The 12,222-nt window shown below is 41.8% G+C and overlaps 1 protein-coding gene across 1 annotated transcript in view; it reads right to left on the reverse strand.

Annotated features, from left to right (window-relative positions):
- ZPBP2 (zona pellucida binding protein 2) overlaps positions 1-11,141 on the reverse strand; it is a 24,319-nt gene extending 13,178 nt beyond the window's left edge. The window contains exons 1-5 of the mRNA XM_019505176.1: positions 11,054-11,141; positions 9,888-9,968; positions 6,734-6,859; positions 4,300-4,461; positions 2,942-3,160 (exon numbers count right to left, since the gene is read on the reverse strand). Of these exons, the coding sequence (XP_019360721.1) occupies positions 2,942-3,160; positions 4,300-4,461; positions 6,734-6,859; positions 9,888-9,968; positions 11,054-11,141 (676 nt within the window). The remainder of the gene's footprint in view (positions 1-2,941; positions 3,161-4,299; positions 4,462-6,733; positions 6,860-9,887; positions 9,969-11,053) is intronic.
- Positions 11,142-12,222: the final 1,081 nt, after the last annotated feature.

Raw genomic sequence — 12,222 nt, forward strand, 5'->3', positions numbered from 1 at the left:
AGGCAGGGAGTGGGCTGCAGGCAGTCAGTGCAAAGGGAGGGCGAAGTTTGCCTGGTTTTCCTCACTCCATGCCTGGGAGCCGGGCAGCCGCAGCTGCCTCTGCCCAGCTGTTTCCTCCTGCTCTGTGCCCCCAGGGGGAGAAGGGTCCCTTCCCGGGGGGCACTGGAAGAGGAAGGAAGGGAGGTAAGGAAAGCAAAAAGGTCCTGGGGGGGAGGCACGGCTAGTGAAGGCGACTGCAGTTCCTGAAAGACTGAAGCAGGGGATGCATCCCTATGCAATAGAGCTTGCTTCACAGGGATGCACCCCTATACAGTGGAGCTACGTGGGGGGTGGGGCAGGCTGGAGGGCTGTGCCCCAGTTTCCTCCACAGCCAGAGGCACCCTGACCCATCTGTCTTGCAAGTGCTGGGTCAGGGCGCCTGTAGCTGCAGGGGAAAGCAGGGTGCACCCCCTAGCCTGTGCCCCCCACCGCCCAGGCGGTTCCATTGCATACAGATGCATTCCTCAAACCTGGCTCTATTGCATGTGGATGCATGTCCCGCCCCAGCCTATCAGAAGCCTTAATAGCCTTTACTAGCTGTGTCTCCCTGGGATCTTGCCTCCCCTCCCACGGGACAAGACCTGGCAGAGACTCCTTGCCCTCCGGAGGCACAAAACAGGAGGAAAGAGCTGGGCAAAGGCTGAGGCAGCCTTCTGGCAGCTGTGGTTGCCCGGCTCCCAGGGATGGAGCGAGGAAAGCCAGGCAAACTTTGCCCTCCCTTTGTGCTGTCCACCTGCAACTCACTCTCCCCTAAAATGCCCTTCCCCTGCTACTCCAAAGCACGGGGGGCAGTGCAAGGGCTCCCTGCCGCCAGCCTGGGACATGGGGATGTCACTGCCCTGTCCTGCTTCCCATCTACACTGGTGTTCAGGGACATTAATGTAAAGTGCTGTTGACTAGCAAAGAGTGATTTACATTAATCTACTGTGCAGTAATTGCTGTGCACGTTTAGATGGTGGCACTTTACTGCACATTAGATTAGTCTAACACACAGTGGGCATGTCTACACGTTCATTAACACACAGTAGTTACTGCACATTTAGTTTAGTACTTGCTCAATGAAGTTCTAACTAAATGTACAATAACTACAGTTACTCCACAGTTGTGCCAGAGCTTGGCTTTTTTGTGAATTTTACTGCACAAGAGCGTAATAACACTGCACAGAAGTGTATTAGTATGGTTTTTGACTAGCCTGCTACTGCGCAGTGCTATTAGGTTACTGTGCAGCAAGTGTCTAGGGTAGACACGCCCAGTAAGATGTCATTTTGAAATAGTTCTTATGACCTGAGATACTTAACTGAATTTTAAGTAGAAAAACAGAAGATAAATAGTTAATCAGGAAGTAAAGACAAAATTAAATACCTCCAACTTACTAAAACCTGGGAAGAAAATGCTAAAGAGATTTAAACATGCACCAATCAAAGAGTCTAACTGGTTCGTAATTTTAGGATACTAAAAGATTTATCTAACAAATACTCTGAATGGCTAATAATGATTTTGTAATGGTCATGGAGAGCTTGAGACATACAGAAGTGCTGTAAAAAGAAATGCATTATTATTCCTTAAGGGAAAAAAAGAGTGATCCTGGCACTTTCCATTCAGTGACTTAAATCATTTCAGTTTCCATCTAATGATTGAATCACTCCAATTTCCACTGAGTGACTTCATCATAGGTAATTGCTAATAAAATGATGGAAAAAACAATACAAGAAAAGATCTGGAAACTGGAGGTAGAAGAGAATGAATCCCTCACATGTTAACCTCAAACTGCCAAAAGGTCCCATGTCATATCTGAACTCTGGGGGTTTGCATTCTACTTGTAAGAAACATTTAGGAAGAATGTCTCCTGATATGAACATGCCACAAGACAGCTCCAAGTCCTGTTGTGTACATTTCTCTGGGTGAAGGGCAGTCAAACAGCCAGTAGAAAATGTAGCCAAAGCACCCCCGCACAACTTCAATTTCCTAATGCCACAATACCCTGCTCTAAGTTGCTCTGGGAGTCAAATCCCAGGACAAGTGTGCCACTAGCAAAATATGAGATAGTGCTACTGTTATAATTAGCCACCACTGTCACCCAGTGCTGCAAAAGCCCGTTGCAACTGGGATATGACATACTGAATTTGGCAACACCTACCCCCATATCTCCTGCAGGGCCAAACCGTTGAGTCAACACTGATCCCCAAAACCATCCCCTTCCATAACTGTTACCCTGATACCTGTCCCCTCCTCAAATACCTCTGCAACCCCCACCCCATCCTTCCATACGTTTCAATCCCCATCCCCTCCTGGACTGCTGCTCTGATCCCTGCTCCCTTCCTGATAGCCACTCCAATGTTTTTCCTCTCCTCAACTGCTACTCTGATCCCTTCCCTCTCCCCAAGTGCTGCTCCAGTTCCCTTCCTGATGGCCAGTCTAATTCCTACCCCTGCCCCAATCTTCCCCCATGTGCTGTGTGTTGGCCACCACTGATCATCTACTTGATCCCTGTATGATTTATCCATAGAATAAACCAGAACCAGAATTACTGAATTATTAAAATCAAATAAAGTTAAAACTGATAAAATAATACAAGACAGTAAATACATGAACTGTCTTAATGTAGTAAAGCAGAACACTTTCCTTTTCTGCAGTACCCTTTACAAATGACACCAATTAAAGAATATTTAACAATAAGTGTGTAAAAAGTAAAAACTACAAATTCAGCCAACTGAGAAGCTGCATTTTAGCTCCACCTGTGGGCTAACAAGACAAAATACAGAAACTCAGAAAAAAAAGCAAAGAAACAACATATGAGGAAACATATGAATCCAATATAATTGCAAAAGTTATTTACCCTTAATGTAGCTCTTTTTAAATAAAAGATCAGTGAGACTCATAAACAAAAGCTGAAATCTGTTACCTTTAAAAGTAAAAAATAGCTCATGCAGGAGGCCATGTTTCGGTGGCTTGACAACATGACATTTGTATGATGGTTCTATGATATGGCATGTCAAATGGGAGATCAAGTCATCCAAGTGTATCTTCAGTCCTTCAAAGAATTGACCATTGGCTGCTAGGCTGCATTCTTTCGTAGTAAACCGAACAGATATCTGGTATGTGTAGTCAGGTTCCCGGTATGCTTAAAAATATGTACATAAATATATGCAATATAATATTCATCCTATGCATATTTTGTAACCTATATCTTAAATGTTGATTTTATTTAAAAGTAAAGTTTTATTTTCCTCTTAAACACAATGGGACAATTTTTTTCTAAGGTTTCATGGATTTAAGTAATATTGTAATATTAGGATTAATTTAGGTTGATATGCACAATAATTTTAATGTGTATTTTGTATATTTCCTAACCCAAATACTACACATGATGAAATGTTACATGGCAAAATAGTGACAGAACTAAAGAAGAGTATTTTGGAATGTATGCACATTTTAAAAATTAGAAATATATGAAATATATTAGATGAATTTATTAGAAATCATTCCTTGCACTTGCAGGTTGAGATAGATTTATGAGTCTGGTTGCAAAAAAAGAGATCACATCCTTTTCTTTCTATTTTATTTATCTTCTTTAGAATTGTTAATTGTTTTTGGCAAAGTTACTAAACTGCACAAGCTGTTACCCTGCCACTATATTAAACAGCATACCATCGAGTAAGATCAGAATGCTTATTTTATGTCAGCATAAATTCTCTTTTTGGGCACCTCTTTGGAATAAGATCACAGTCATACCAGAGCTTCCTTTTCTGATCTTGGGTATCTCTGAGAGGATGCAACCTCATCTATTTTTTCTTCAAGGTTAGAAATTATTTCATTTTCAGTAAGGGTCATTGACCAGGCATTTGTGACAGTTGTATTGATTTGACTGAAACGAAAGCTGTGTTGAAATGATTTTATTTCAAAACTATTATTAAGAATATTAAAACTATTATTAAAATTAGCTATTAAAATTAAGCTATTACAAGAATATCAAAACTATTTAATATTATTAAAACTAGTATTCATAAATAATTAATTAATTATTCATATTATTAATTGTAATTATAATTAAGCTCATTATTGAAACTATTAAAATAATATCAAAACTATTATTAAGAATACTAAAACTGCTTATCACTGGGGTGCTTGATTTAATTTTTTCTAGAGTAAGATGTTACCTAAATTACATTTAATAAATCATAAAATATTGTTGCATACAATACAGGTTCTAAGCCAGAAAAGTCCCATGCACTTGTTCACTAGTAACTGTTCACGCCTTACCATATACCATAAATTTATATGCCTTATATTTTTCTTTCTCTTCTTGAGTGTCAGTTTTGATGATATCGTAAGAAAGAGTGCAAGTGTACGATCCAGACATAGACTCCTGAAAACCTCTCACCATCAGCTTTCCTGTTTTAGTGACAGTTGCATAACTTTGTCCTAAAACAGAAAAGGAAACTCCTGTCAGTGCTTTTGAAACATACACTGATGGAAAATTTGTATAGTTTATTCACAAGGAATCACATGAGATATCTTATTTACTTTCAGAAATACATATCAAGTTGCTCATACATATTGGTTGGAAATTACCTGATCTCATGATCTTCAGGACTTGTTACAAAATCTATTTGCTATCTCAGGCACTTGATAATTTGGATGGGAACTGTAATTGTAGATTTTAAAAGGGATTTGTATAGCTATCACAGTTACTTAAGATGTATTTTTAAATAATGATAAGAGCACAAAGAACATATAGATAGGTGGGGTTTTTTAGCATTTCTGCATTCCAAAATAATTATATACTTTCGGTATGTAGATGTATGTATATATGAAATATTAAAACAGCCTGTAATCACATACATCAAAAGACACATTTTTACATGTTAGTAAATTATGAATTATAATTTGTGCCTTATTTGCTAAGTGTAGTTCAAAATGGTACTGTTTTGACAGTCTAAGAACAGGCAAAAACCAGTAATCTTAACCATTAAGGAATGTGCATGTGCATCAAATACTATATGAGTGAATATTGTTTAATAATTCTTTTAAAAAAGGAATCATATTTTTAATTTGTTCCATTTATATAATGCCATAGAACAAATAAACAAGCAGATTTTCCCTGTTTCATACCTATAATCAGATGGAATAGCTAGCTGGTCAAGCAAGGAAAAGGAAGTGCCTTATAAATGAAGCTTTTCTCTGAAACTATTTCTGAGCCCATGGATGCTCAGGTTAACATCACAAAAAGGGAAACTAAAATCAAACACGGTGAGTCTACATGAGATGCTTTACTGCAAATTAGACTAATCTAATGCGAAGTAAAGCATCACCATCTACATTTATGTGTTAATTCCTGCACAGTAAATTAATCTAATGCATTATTTGCTAGTACCTATGAACGAGTGGTGCCTCCCAGGACTGGGGGACACCATGGCAGTGAGCGGCAAGTGGGGACTGCCGGCAGCCGCTGCCAGTGATGTCGGTGGGGGATGGGGGGGGACGCAAGTGGCAAGCAGTGAGCAGGGACCGCCTGCAGATGCCACTGCCTGCGTCGGCGGCTAGGGTGTGTGTGTGTGAGTGGCAACCATCCGCAGCTTTGGTGGCAGCCAATCTTGTGGGAGGGTCATGTGACCCCCCCCCCCCCCGTGCCCTCCCTAAATGTCGCCTATGCTAGTACCAATACATACAGGTACTAGAAAAACAGTGCATTAACTAATGCACGGAAGTGCACACATAGACTTGAAGTGCATGTGTAGACCAAATTTGCTCCTGCCAGGAACACATTCAGAATTGTGCCTGGGCAGTTTAATGCACCTGAATTTTCTCTGCAGAAAATTCTGCAGAAAATTCAGACACATTAATTGCATGTGTAGATGTGCCCACAGAATAGAAAGCCCAAATTGTTCTAACTTCTCCAAAGCCTCTTTCTGTAGTTACTAGGCAGTATTTTTTATACAGTGCCTCCTGTTTCTTCAGGAGGGCCTGATTGAATATTCAGTCCCCAGATTTTGTTTCCTTAATTTACTTTGTAAATCTGTGTCAGTTATGTTAAAAGAATTAACTCCCCTCTTTCTAAAAATCAAGAAAGGCTTCAAAACAAATTCCAATTACCACACATCATCATCCTAATGGAAAACAGGGGTGAAATAGAAAAAGGGAAGCTAGCTCAGCAGAATTTTCCCATTCCCCTCCAAGCAGATATTGAATGCTTCTAATTAGGTGATATGGTGCTATAAAAATCTGATTGAATGGGTTATAGCAGTGGTGGCGAACTGTTTGGGCAGGCATGCCACAAATTAGCCCTGCATATCCCCCCCAAGTGCCACTCTGACCCCCTTCTCTTGCCCAATCTGCTGCTTTTTCTGCTTCTTGCCCTATGTTCCCTACCCAATCTGCTGCTCTGTTTTCTATGTTCTTCCCCATGCTCTGGGGCTCCCTTTGGGCAAGGCTTGAAGCTGTGGCTGACAGGGTTGCAATGGGACTGCTGGCAGTGCTGTTTGGCAGTGCCAAAATAGACTGTTGGCAGTGCTGAGGCATCTGCTCCTCTGCTTCCTGCCCTGTCTGCCACTCTGCTACTTGTCCCCTCCCATGTGCCACATATAGAGGCTACCTGTGCCATTTGCAGCAGACATGCTGCAGGTTGTCCAACCTTGGGTTGTGGGAAAAAACAGCCAAGTCAGACTAGAAATAAATGGTAATAAGGACAACTGACCTTCTAGATTCTTTCCATTTGGACCAATCCATAAGTATTTGGGATCTACAAGTTCTTTTTGAGAAAGTGCTAAATCCATGCATACTAGAAATGGACTATTTGTATACACTTTTATGTAAACATCAACTGCAAAACAAGAAAATGAAATTAAATAAGCAATAATGTTGCACTTGAACTAAATTACTAAGTATTTGTTAATTTTGGATTGCCTTTTAATTATTTTTCTTCCACTACAGGGATCAGATGTGGATCTAACTGAGCGCATCTGCACATACATTAATGCGTTTTAGTCAATGTGCATTAAATCTAGTACCTCCATTGTGAGGTACCAGGAAAATGCACATTATCCTGTCTTAAGCTGCATTAACTAATTGGGGGTCATCATTGACCACAAGATGAACATGAGCCTGCAATGCGATGCTGTGGCTAGTAAAGCGACAAAAATGCTGGCTTGCATCCATAGATGCATCTCAAGCAAATCCCAGGATGTCATTCTCCCCTTGTACTCGGCCTTGGTGAGGCCGCAGCTGGAGTACTGCGTCCAGTTTTGGGCTCCACAATTCAAAAAGGATGTGGAGAAGATTGAAAGAGTCCAGAGAAGAGCCACGCGCATGATCAGAGGTCAGGAAAACAGACCTTACGACCACAGGCTGAGAGCTATGGGGCTTTTTAGCCTGGAAAAGCACAGGCTCAGGGGTGATCTGATGGCCACCTATAAGTTTATCAGGGGTGACCACCAATGTCTGGGGGAACGTTTGTTCACCAGAGCGCCCCAGGGGATGACGAGGTCGAACGGTCATAAACTACTACAAGACCGCTTCAAGCTGGACATAAGGAAGAATTTCTTTACTGTCTGAGCCCCCAAGGTCTGGAACAGCCTGCCATCAGAGGTGGTTCAAGCACCTACACTGAACACCTTCAAAAGTAAATTGGATGCTTATCTTGCTGGGATCCTATGACCCCAGCTGACTTCCTGCCCTTTTGGGCGGGGGGCTGGACTCGATGATCTTCTGAGGTCGCTTCCAGCCCTAATGTCTGTGAAATCTATGCAACTAAATGGGGCATTTTTGCACAGGCTGTGGGACGTGTGGAGATGTGGGCCGGAAACTTTTCTGGAAACTTTTCGAGTGCTTAATTTTGCTGTGGGAAATTTTCCATTTCTAAAAATTCATTGTTTCATAAAATTAATTAGCAACAATGAATGGAGGCCAATACAGTATTAGGCAAGCCTGGCAGTTTCAAAGTTGCAATTAATGTTTTTCAGGTGATTATCCTTAGGAAGTGTGTGAAAGAGTACATATATGTTTTATAGATTCGTTAACAGGAGGATAAATGCACCCACATAATAATCCAAACCAAAAATCAAGTTATGAATTCACCCAATTGGCTGTGCAGGTCAAATCAAAACCAAAGCACAGCATATCATGCACAGTTCTTTGCATGTGTTAACATTAGTATGTCAATAGTTTTCAGTGCCTTTGTTTTTTTTCCTTAAATTTAAACAAACAATTTAAGGGAAGTACTTGCTATTGTCTTTACATCTTTACAAGTACATTTTATTTCAATAAATATAATTTCTTTCCACATAAAGCTTTGAATTTGTTTGAATGTAACGTTTAAACCACATTAAGTGTGCTATATTTAATTTTTTTCCTAATCAAATATTTCAGTTCAAATACTTGTGGCTATTGGGACATAAAATTTACATGGAGGTACTTTTTAAGTTTTGTTTACTAAATATAAGTCAAATAAGCATGCTAAATCAAATCACACTCTATTTAGGGCATTGGAAAATGCTATGGAAAATTTTTCAGAAAATTTGCCAATTCAAAATTTTCCAGGAAACCCTTATCTCTGGGGACGCAACACCAGGAGCTTTAATTAGCAAGCCACACTAATCAAAAGTGTCCATGTGCCACGTGTATCAGTGTCCTCATGCTGAAAAAATGGCAGTGGGGTGCTTTGAACTAAAGCTCATAGAACGTGTTTTAGTTCAAAGCACCCCACCACCATTTTTTCAGGGCAGAGATGCACTGGGACACTGATATACAACTTCCGAGCGCCAGAAGGCTTGATTAATACAACACCCTAGATTTCCAGCATGCTGGAGCAGGCTTCGTGCACATGTATATGATCCCACGGTTTTTAAGTGACATTTTTGCATATTAGCCTCTTTTAACGCACATTAGCTAAATAACCCTTTTTTGTGATGCTTTAATGCATACTAAAATAGGCTAATTAAAGTGCATGTGTAGACACACTCACTGAGACATTATTCTTATTACTTACAATAGAACTGCCCACAGTCTGGCTTGGTGCTGTCCAAACATATAGTCCCAGTGCCAAAAGTTGACAGGCTAAGAATATCAGATTTCTAATATACAGTTGAGTTGCTCAGAGGGCAAGAAGAAAATGAATCCTTAATTTTGCTATGAAATTTTTCCAAAATTCTGAACAGCTATCAACAGGCAGAAATGTTCCCTAAGCTCCTACAGTCTTGTACATCATGGAGACAACATTATTGTTCTTGGAGCTGACATGCAGGACTGTGCTTATTTTTGTCTTTGTTTACAGTTTAAAATAATGTAGGAAAAGAAAAAACACATAAAATCATCTCATGCTGGAAAAGAGGTAATATAATTTCAAGCATTACTTAACATACAATCTGTACTGAAAATGCACTCTCCAAAACTGTTCACTGTACAGGCTAAATACATTACTCAGTAAAAGCATTTTTCCAATACCTTTCTAATTTAATATACAAATTCATAAGGACATGTACTACTGCTCCATGCAATTATTTAATTCAAAGATCTTTCTGTTCATAGAAGTCTGTCATGACATTGTGGCCTAATTTGTCGACAGCTTTCAGGTTCTAGTAATGGAATTGGTCCAATTATTGGAAATAATTTGACATAAAAATGTTACAATGATCTATTTTGTATAATGTCATTTATAAGATCTTTTTTTCCTTTTCTGTTCTTTCCATTTTTATGGGCTTGAAGAATTCAGTTCTTTCCTATGTAATTAATACTTGATAGTCTTTGCATGATACATTTATTTATATGGTTTGCCACTGTGTTGAAGAGCTCCATATGATATTTTCTATTAAAAATATCTCCTAGAATCTTAATGATAAAATATGCAAAGTTACCTTTATGATTGATGCTGCCATAAATGTCATTCTTTTTTATTAATTCAACAGAATATGGTTCTTCATCATTTGCAGCTTCCACTGTAGAGAAAACACTTAAAATATTTTTTTAAAAAATCAAATCTAAATTTAAAATTAGTTACCCTTTTATTTTACTTTGGGAGATCCTCTCTTCCTACCTTGCTTCCTACCCTTTTTCTTAAAAAAAAAAAAAAAAGTGTTCCTGTTTACTGCCAGATTAGTGAATCTATTTTTATTTTATACAATCCAGACTCATTCAATTTTTATTTTACCAAAGAGCCCTGAGTAGTTATGAATGATGACCGGAAGTATTTTCTAAACAGTTTCTTCTGTAAAAATGATCATGCTTCCATGACATCTGTGTAATGAGCATTAAGGACCCCAGTTCCCAGAAAATCCATCCAACCTTGGGACCATTACATGGGAAGGTGGCTCCCTCAGATTAATTCATCTTGGCTATGGATGTACAGGAACAACACTCAGATGGCCAAGCGCTTCTCAGCAGAGTTCTCATCACTACATCACAAGGCTGCTAAGTCTTGCTCAAGAAATACATCTGTGAACCCTAATGATGCAGGTGGCCCCAGTTTCCTGAAGCAGCCCATGGAAATGGGATTCACAACAGATCTTCCTTGAACTTGTGAAGTCTTGGGTCCATGCTGCAGTGACCCTTTGGGTTGGGGAGCCCCAAACCGCAGGACATTCCCATTGGATGAAAGCGAGTTATTTGCCTTTTTATAAAAAAAAAAATGCAAGTGTGTGAGGGTTTGTCTGAGGAGGGAGTCCCAAACTGGCTGAAAGATCACAGTGCCAACATTTTGGGCAGAGATGCCAATGACTTCTGACCTGGAGCCTTACTAGGGACCAGCAGAAAAATACTCCTCTAGGACCCCCAGTTGCCCAGAGGGATGCCAAGAAAGAGGCAGGTGTTGGTTCATAAAGAAAATGCAAGCCTCCATGCCTTCCTCCTTGTGGGGGTCTTAACATCAGGGGGGAAGGGCTGCCGTCCTTGGGACCTCCCGTCTTCATACTGTGAGGGCTAGTATGATGGGTCAGAGACTCAGGGAGAGCAGGGTGCGCTCCCCGAGAGGCAGGGTTGGGGCTCCCCCACAAAGAACCAGGGGACACGCTACCACCTCCATTACCTTGGGTCAAAGCGACCAAAGCATGCAACAAAACCCCCACGGAGACGACCTGGGCGCCAACCAGCAGCCCCCAGCAGCCTCCCCACATGGTCAAGCAGCTCCTTCCCTCCCCTCCCCTCCCCTCCCCCAGCCGGGGCTCCAACCGCCGCGGCGCGGGACCAACCGCCCTTCCCGCGCTTTTCCCGCGCGCGCCCCGCCTTTTCTTCGCGGGCTCAACCCGCCTTGCCCGCCCCTTCTTTTATTTTATTGTATTTTTAGCTTCTCAGGGAGCGGACAGCCAGCGCTTACCCGTCCCGCCCCTTTCCTCCGCGTTTCGCCCCGTGAGACAGACACCCGTCGCCTCCATGCAGGGGTGTTTCTCCCCCGACGGGAGGATGAGCCCCGCGATGCCCCGGGGGGAGAGGGCTTAGGGGGAAGTGATGCGCTCTCGGTCCTTGTGGAAATCGGGCTTGCAGTTACTGAAGAGGGGTCTCCTTTCCCAGCTCCTCTGCCCACCTCCCCTCCCAGCAGGCACATTGCATCCCAAAATCTAGTTGGATATTTTATGTAGCTAGCCTCAACTGTTTCCATAGATTAGGGGTAGGCAACGTTTTTGGGCAAAGTGCCCCTAAAACCTGTAACCTCTACTCCTAAGATGTTGGTGTGCTGGGGACAGATGGCAGGGGAGCCACCAGGGGTCTAATCCTTGTGGCAGTGCAGCTCCTTCGCCCAGAAGCACGCGTGCCAAGCAAAATGCGTTGGCGTGCCACACTCTGGCACCCGTGCAGGGGTTGCCCATCCGTGCCCCAGCCTGCATTCTCCCACTCAGCTAGAAAAGCATAACAGAAACAACCACAAGCCTGACAGAAACATGCCCAAAAAACCCTACATTAATACAGCGAGAGGATGTGCCCATTTTATGATATCCTAGCAGTTATCATAGCAGCTATAGTAAATAAAAGGAACCCCCCCCCATATATTTGTAACGTGGGATGGGAAGGAAAAGGAATGGGAGGGGAGGATTCACGCAGTTTGCCCTTGGGATTGGGATGGGGTCTTTGGGATTGTGTACTGACCAAGAGAGACCAGACGGACCGTGAAAGTGACAAGGATTTTGGGGTGACCATGACCGTGCCCAGTGACAGTCAGGACTGCCCAGTGAGAAGCCGGGGATGGGGACTAGGGAGGCC

This window comes from Gavialis gangeticus, unplaced genomic scaffold (genome assembly GCF_001723915.1).
Source record: "Gavialis gangeticus isolate Ggan-Ray unplaced genomic scaffold, GavGan_comp1, whole genome shotgun sequence".
Lineage (NCBI taxonomy): Eukaryota > Metazoa > Chordata > Crocodylia > Gavialidae > Gavialis > Gavialis gangeticus.